We start from the raw sequence: 8,508 nt of genomic DNA, 5'->3' as shown, positions 1-8,508 counted from the left end.
TTGCTTTTTCAACCTGTTCGCAGTTAGTAACTGCGAACAGCCCCAAACCATAGGTTTGAAAATTACACGCTTACTTTTGAAAATAAGTTGAAACTTATCTTATTTCGTGCATTTTTTTGATAATTTGTCTTATTCATTTCAATTTTTCACATATCGCGCCTTAAGCGAGCCATGCCTGAAGCCCTGAACGCCCTTCATGCCAGCCTAATCCACTCCCATCTTCACATTCAAATACCATTTAAAGGAAAGAATTGTAAAAATGTGTTATTGAGAGAAATTGCTTGTAACCCGAGGTCGAATCCTATCCTCTCACCCTCTCAAGCTGAAGCCTCATGTTACACTAGCACAAGAACTAACCAACTAATGTTAAGCTTGTATCTCAAAAAATAAACATTCCCATTCATTGAACATCAGAATTTACAAATTAATGGCTCATTACCGATTAATACTAAAACCAAACAAGCTAATTGGTGAGGGCTAAAGAATGCAATAAGCTTTTCTAATCCTATACAAAAGGGAAATATGATGTGATATTAATACTGCATTAAGAATAAGAATATGTAGGCGACAAATTGGCGTCCAAATCGTGAACGAGGCAGCCTAAAAAGGGCTAATTCGCCCAGCAATCTTCAACAATATCTCGGGGACAAAGCGTCTCATAGGAGGCGCCATTGCATCTTTGGCCAAAGCTTCCTGATCATCTGCGTGTATGACGGAAACCATATGCTCAAACAGTTCGTCTTTACCACCTCTTAGTGGATCCTACAATAATGATCTCGTTATGTTAATAGAAGACTAGATTACACAGATGCATGCACAGATTATTAAATGCCTTTCTGTTTTCAAACACGGATTGACTACTATATGCTTTTAGTTTTGAGGTTATATCGGGTATATGGATTTATGGATAAAGGTATTCTCCTATAGCAGGGTTAGAGAACTGAAAAATGGCAAGATGGGTTCCATTGTCACGAACTGGTATTTGAAGCGAAAAAAAGGGATGCAGAAGATGAATGTGTTCCATTGTCGAGGATTGTTAAGACATTCCCACTGATGTTCGGCATAAGGGAAAAAATGGATTGAAGAAGAGAAATGGTAGGAAACAATAAAATCCACTTCAGTGCAAAGAAAATCTCGTAATTTAGCTACCTGCAGCCCCACGACCTGAAAAATCCCACTATCATCGACCCAAAAAACTGGCCATGGTCTACCCAACACCCACTGATCGCTTCACATGATTCACTAATCTAATCGTGAATCGTGAATTGAAAAAAGTGAATTATGGTCGGTTTTGGACTATTTTTAGGGCGGGTTGAGCGAATTGTAAATTCAAAAAGCCATTAGGTGGCGAATATGTTACACTGATCACCATAATCCTTCAACGTTAAAGAGGTTGGTGTCACGGATATGCACAACACCACAAGTTTAGTGCATTTAGGAGGTATCTAATATTGGTAGTAGATTTCTAACATTATGAACGTTATATGTTAGTGCTTCTAGTACACAACACAAGAGTCAATTTTGCAATATAGGAAGGAAGCTAATCGTTTCACAAAACGTATTTCTTTTATTCGGGGGTAAGGAAGAATCGGGCAATGCGGGAGAGGGAGTTGATCCTAATCCTTTCACAAAACTTAAGTACACAACTAGTCATACGTTCACGAAGTAAAGAAGGCGTTTCGGGAGGCATTATTGTCAAGCAAAAAAATTGAAACCATTAGAAAAGCATATATATTCATCATGACAACAAGGGTTCGGAAATTCTCACCTGTACAAACAAGTCAGTATGAGTTTTCCCCTTGTATAGAATCAGTTCAGCGTGAGCACCAGCTTTTCTGAGAGCATCAGCAAAATTTTCACTGCACAAAAGATATTAATCGTTAAACTTAAAAGATGTGTAATTTAAGTTCAAAAGAGTAAATGTGCAGCCGCCAAATAATAAAACGCGTAGCTGGTGCTTGAAAAAGATTAGACCTGGCAAGTGATGGGATGGAGTTGTCATTAGTTCCATGGAAAAGATAGAAAGTCGGCAACAATCGAACAGCTTTTTCAATGCTTTTATCTTGTACAAGAAGCTCTGGAGAATACTTTTTCAAAGAACTTTCTCCTTCCATAATGCTGCAAGATCAAATAGTATTCGTTATGTTAAGCTGCGTAAAACAAAACTGAAAGCACAGGTTAAAGCACAATGATGGGCAGATACCTAAAGAATATGGTTCGGTAGAGGCCCCGATTGTCAAAGTGATCAACTAAATTCACCAAGTTGTACCTAATCCACAGAGTTGAAGGAAATAGTTAGATATATCGATGGTAGACATTTACATTTAATGCAAAAAATTGAATCTTCAGCAGTAAAACAGTTTGATACTAAATTTTACGATCTATACAGGCATGTAGAATCTATTGCACTAGTTGTTCAACGGAGGCGGGTCGGGTCAAAATTTAAATGGGCCGGGGGGGTCAAAGCCTGTTTAAACTCGACCCACTTTGACCCGGTTTTTAAAAGTTCATATAATACTTTATGGCCCGTTGGGTCGATCCACCTATGTATATAATAATATCATATAAAAAAAGCGGTAGAAATTTTTTCTCAACCAATTCCTATAATTTTCCTGCCCGGCCCGGCCCTTTACACCATGGCTCGTTAAAATGTGATCCGCCTCGTTAAATACCTCTATATTGCACTAACACAAACTAGTGCCATGTGAACAAGAAACAAAAGAGAATCCTGATGGATTTGGTAAAAAATCAACTTAATATTCTGCTCTACTTTTGAAATTATAAGTTGGTGCGATCAGCAAACTTTTACTAATGCCTAGGATCAACATATCACTATGGATTACGGGTGGGTTGAGCCACAAAACAATGTACTCGGCATTTAAAGCAAAACAAGGGAGAAACAACCTAAGCGTCAAAGTGTCTAAAAGCATGAAAAAGAAGTGAAAAGTCACAGAGATGGGGATAGTAAAAAAGAAAAATCTAAATCGTTACATACCCGCCAGATAGAGCAAAATATGATTTTATCTGTGTGACACTCCAAGAACAGCTTTTTCCTTGCGACTCTTTAATCGCCTGCTCAAAGAGAGCACAAGCTGAAATATGTGCACCAGCTGATTGCCCAACAAGATAAATCCTATAACCACACAAGAAAAAGCTCACAAACAGGATGAGAAAAGGCAATCTTTGTATTATATTAATGTTATAAGTCAAAAATACCTGTCAGGATCCCCTCCAGAAGTAGCGATATTATTGCATACAAATGAGATACCTTGGGAAACATCTTTGATCATGTCCCTAATGGTTCCTTGAGGAAAGTTTCTGCATGAAAAGTTTGAAGTAAGAATCGCTTTCTGATCACGTCAAGCAGACTGTAATGCATAGAAAAAAAAAACCACGAGCAACAGCCAAATGTATCATTTGCAATTGAGGCTTTGAAAAAGAGGAAGAACAAAAAAGATGCAGACACACCAACAAGAATCACAAACTTCAACCAATTAATACTGCTTATAATTAGATTACCCTGATACTTAGATACTCACTGAGAGGTCTTCATAACAGACCCGATGACCCAAAATTTACCAGACTTCTAACCGAACCCGATTTGACCCGACTTCAAAAATGATTTACAATCATGTACAGACAATATGGACACAAAACCCGATTTCAAACCTACCTGAAATACTTAATCCGAAATCAACCCGATGACCCGAATGAACAATTCTGAATCAATTATGTAATTGTTAAATAAAGCCCAATAAATAAATCACTGGCTTATCATCAAATTGGAATTGATCAATTATGGCCCAAGCTGTCAAGCCCGACTGGTTTGGCCATTTGACTCGGCCTGAGTTGCAGTTTCTAGCCAAATTAGGCCCATGTGATCAGGATTCTACCAGTTCAAGTATAGGTCATTACCTACTTGAGGCAAAAATAGAATGGGTTTTTCAAATCAGTCTTTTCTTGATCAACTCTATGTTAAACTCAAAAACTTTCTAACCAGAATCATAAGTTGGCTATGCATTAACTCCTCACCTGTAGTCAAGACAGGCCACTATGATATCTCTCTTAGCCAACTGTAGTCCAAGAAGGGAACCCCAGGCTTTGTACCTAAATCAGCAAGACCAGAGAAATTCAACATCAGTCACAAGGGCGGCAAATATGAAATAAGTAAAGGTCTTGAAAAATATATACCCCACTCAAAATAAGTTCTTAAAAAATCACTTACCCAATAATCCAAGCTCCACCAGTTACAAATACTACAACTGGCTTCTTTCCATCAGGATTTGTTGGCAAGTAAAGGTCTAACCTGAATTTAAAGCAAATTATCAATTTGAAATAGTGGCCAAATAAATGAAATAAGTAAAAGAGTAATAACATATATTAATCCCAATATTCACTTGTCTGAGAAAAGTGCACTACTACAACAATAATAATGCCAAAGTTTGAGCCCTTAATCCCATAAAAAGGAATCTCCCAGCGATCGTCTGCATTAATTGTTTCCAGTCTTCCTCGCACATACCCAGACCTTCGAAAATAGTTTTGCAAAATTCGTTTACACAATGTTCCCTATGACCAAAGACAAATAAAAATTAGAATGAAGACATGCCTATTTCTTGGTTGATCTCCATAAATGATACTCCGGTGTACCATGCTCGAAAAGTAGTAATAGTAGGCAACTGCACAAAATTGATTGAAAATAACTGCATCAAGATCTGTTTTTAGTGAGCGAAAGGCAAATGATTATAAGACGTCTATATTTTTTGTAATCATTACAGCGTCAAAAATCTTAAATGAGTTTCCACATCCGGAATATCAAGGCTATCAAGAATTGTTCCTTGTTAGTATCTCTATCTTGCTCGTTATTAAATGTCAGATTGTTACATTTACTCAAATGATCATCTTACCTTGAAGGAAACCAGGTAAAAGTAGCATGGCATAACAGAGAAGCGCAAGTAGTCTAATAATCCATCGGTAGCCTACCCTGTATGCGTAAGTGATTAGAGACCAAAATAGCTCACAAAATATAGAAAGTCTAATACAATATTCAAGCATGAAATACAAGACCATGAAGCTTACACAAGACCAATTATAGTAATCTAAAATTAGAGTATTAAGGAGTTAAACATGCACAGATCAAGACCAAACAAGAAAGTGTGTAGTCAATGAAATTTTAGATCTTGAAAATAGCCTCACATAATTACTGACTATTGATTAACTAACCAAATTTGAACCTGTCGTTGTTTCCAACTGAAACACATGTGCACCACACTATTTGAGATAGTGATCGTGCCTTAAGGATCCCATCCAACCCCTTTAACACCATTCATTGACCAGTTGACCCCTAGATGAACTTCGCCCTAATCGGTCGTATCTACACTATCTTCATTCTTCACTACATGGATTTCACATATTCTTCTAGAAAATACAACTCCCATTTTATCAAAAAACAAAGAATGATATCAAAAAACATCATGATATTTAATTCACTAAGATCTTATTAGAATCAGTCACTTTTCCTCGTATTGTCACACGAGATGAAATCCAAGTTGGTTGACACATCAAAATGATTAGCATACCCATACACTTATCTATTTTTTAACTTCTCCGTTTAATTACTCCAAAAGGTTTTACTTTACTCAACTAAAAACTTTAAGGAATAAATAACCCAACATAAAGCAGTATTCTATACAATATATTTTTAGGTAATAATTCTTAACAATATTTAAGACTACTACATGTTATCCCTTCACTTCAATCATAGCCATATACCCATCCTACAATCTAGTTTATTACCGCCACTCACCATTATTACCTAATCTGCACCAAGGAAATGGACGATTCCAAAGTCACTAACTATTTTGTCAAATTAGCCAAACACCATACCACTCGCATGTTTGATACACATATTTGGGATCAGATTTATAGGGAATTAAAAGTTAGATAAAAGTAAATGTCACCATCTCAATCACCCATGATTTAACAATGACATAAATTACAAGAACACCATATATGATGATTAGCAATCCATAATCCACATTATCTCCATCATTCTGCCAATGTAGAAATTACAAACCTATCGGTTCTAAAAAGATGACAACATTATTCAATGGATTCATAAATCGTACTTTAAAAGTCACCATTATTTTCTAGCACAAGTAAAAAAAATCAAATAAAAACACAACCAAACATACATGATACATTGAGTACAACTTGAAATATTAAATAACAAAATAAACAAAAGATTTTCATTGTTATTAACAGCGCCAAAAAGACATCATTTTCTTCCTCCATATGATTACATGAAAGATTAAGGTATTTTTCTTCCAAATCTTCCCAATGTTGCGTACAAAATGTAAAGGAATTCTCTACTCCAATTCACTCCCCTTAATTTCCCTTCCCTCTCCTCCCTTTTGGTATTCAAATGAATAAACGACATCCATCTATTACCCTCCCCATCCTTCCCCCTGATGTTTTCTCATCCAGACATAACACATGTTATGGATCCATAAGTGTTAATTGTTTAAGTTTTTGTTTATTACCAAAATTTAGTTGTTAAATTTCCCCCTATGAATCACAACCTTAAAGTACAATCTCCCTAAGAAAATCATTAAATCACTAAAACGATCAGTGGTTTGAATTTGAATTTCATCAACCATTATCTAAAAGTAAAATATTTAGCGTTGATAATTTTCTATGGGGCTTGTAAACAGCACTCATGCAAGAAAAGAATTGATTGCAAGCAAAGTCGATGAGGTTCCATCATAAAACCAATCAGTAATAGGAGAAGTAGTCCATCAAGCTTATATATTAGTCAACCTATCACATGTGGGTTATTTTTCAACACCCTCCCTCACATGTGAGCCCATCTTTTAAATTGGGTGAGAACGTCATTATTTTCAAACCCGCAAGTTTTTTAATGAAAGGCCGAGATTTTTTATAGTTGATTGGAAACCCTCAGCTTTAATACCATGAAAAATTTGTCAATGGGCATGTAAACAAGAGTCACACAAGAGAAAAGTTCCTGCACACAAATCCGATTTCATCCCAAAACCAATTGGTTTTCGAAGAAGTAGCTCATCAAGCTAGATCACATGTATGTTATTTTACAACAAGTGCTAGCTGCCAAGTATGAGCACGCATGTGCTGCTCTATCCAAACATGTAGTCCAAAGGACGATAGAGCATATATAATAATGGTCTAAATTTATAGGAACCCAAAAAAAACTAAACAAAATACATTGATTAACATAGCAAATATAATGAGAAGAAGAACTAATCTCCAACTCTAAATCCGAGGTTTAAGCATTGCTACATAAATAACAATAAAACAGATATCCAAAAAAACTTGCAAAAAAATCCAAACAAACCCAATTCACATTCTATCAAATAATGAACAAATCTCCAACAATTAAACAAAATAATTCAAAAAAATTAAGCAAAATTGAAATATCAATGAAAAAGTTACCCAAGGTATCTAAGAAGCTTGAAGCTAAGACCGGTAATCAAGTAAGTCTCGGAAGCAACATGTCTAATATCTTGTCCGAATGACTGCGAAGATTGATCAATTTGGCCAGGAATTCTCCAGCGGTGGGGCTCAATTTCTGGTTTCCAGTCATTTTCCCCGATGATATTGGTACCCATTTTATTACTTTCCGGGATAGTAGATGTTTGATTATTGTCCATAAGGGGGAATTCTTCAGATCCCTGCAACGACACCATACCAGTCGCCATTGCCAGATTCTGAAAAAAAAAATAAAGAATGGATTGGAAAGAAAGAAATTGAAAATTACGAATCTTTTGGTTATTCGAATGTAAGAGAATTCATGGAAATAATAACAGCTGTGTGGGTCCAATAATTTGCGAAGCGGGTAACCGCTAGTTTTCCTAATGTTTTGGTGAGAACGTTCGTTCGACTAATCGGATTGATTTTAAATTATTTATTTTGAGTCGATTTAAATTGAGTTTTGTATCTCTATTAATTTTTATATTATTTTAAATTTGTTTTAAATTCATATTTAAATTAAGTACAATTTTAAAATCGATAAATATTAAATTGTTAGGTCTGATTTAAACACCTAAAATTACCTATGCATCTACATGTAAATACTTGCTATACTTTTATAACAATCATTATTCATCAAATGATTATGTTTGCATTTCACTCCAATTATGTAAAAAAATATAATTAAGTGAGATCTTATATTATTCATTTCAATATATATTATCGATCATTTATTTGTAAATATTTGCTATGCTTTTATAATTTTTATAATTAACTTTTTAGATTAATTAGCTTTTGAACATACATTTAATTTAACTTCAAGAACCTTAAAAAAAACTTCAAACAAATATGTTTAGTGAAAGCTATTGAAAATAGGTTAGGAGGTAGGAAATGACAAAATAAAAGAAGTAAATTAATGTAATATTATCTAATATAATTGTTAATTTATCATAAATATTTATTAGCATATGTCATATATAACATATTTAACAACCAATAAAAATACTA

The 8,508-nt window shown here is 34.8% G+C and overlaps 1 protein-coding gene across 1 annotated transcript; it reads right to left on the bottom strand.

The window, feature by feature from the left end:
• Positions 1-381: 381 nt before the first annotated feature.
• On the bottom strand, positions 382-7,831 carry LOC130802349 (probable isoprenylcysteine alpha-carbonyl methylesterase ICMEL2). The gene is made up of 11 exons (XM_057666321.1): positions 7,465-7,831; positions 4,905-4,981; positions 4,607-4,676; positions 4,226-4,306; positions 4,033-4,107; positions 3,217-3,318; positions 2,996-3,133; positions 2,204-2,269; positions 1,975-2,118; positions 1,769-1,859; positions 382-762 (listed from the first exon to the last, which is right to left on the bottom strand). Exons 1-11 carry the CDS (start codon positions 7,728-7,730, stop codon positions 601-603), a joined length of 1,272 nt encoding a protein of 423 aa, XP_057522304.1. The 5' UTR covers positions 7,731-7,831; the 3' UTR covers positions 382-600.
• Between the last annotated feature and the right edge of the window lie 677 nt (positions 7,832-8,508).

This window comes from Amaranthus tricolor, chromosome 16, assembly GCF_026212465.1.
Source record: "Amaranthus tricolor cultivar Red isolate AtriRed21 chromosome 16, ASM2621246v1, whole genome shotgun sequence".
NCBI classification, from domain to species: Eukaryota; Viridiplantae; Streptophyta; class Magnoliopsida; order Caryophyllales; family Amaranthaceae; genus Amaranthus; species Amaranthus tricolor.
The sequence above is the reverse complement of the archived record's forward strand: the minus strand, read 5'-3'. Positions and strand labels throughout refer to the sequence as shown.

Coding starts and splice junctions, on each gene's coding strand:
- LOC130802349 (XM_057666321.1), bottom strand. CDS start 7,730: ATGGCGACTGGTATGGTGTCGTTGCAGGGATCTGAAGAATTCCCCCTT. Junction 4,677..4,904: donor TTTACCTGGTTTCCTTCAAG/GTAAGATGATCA, acceptor AATTTTGTGCAG/TTGCCTACTATTACTACTTT. Junction 763..1,768: donor ATACTGACTTGTTTGTACAG/GTGAGAATTTCC, acceptor TCATTATTGTAG/GATCCACTAAGAGGTGGTAA.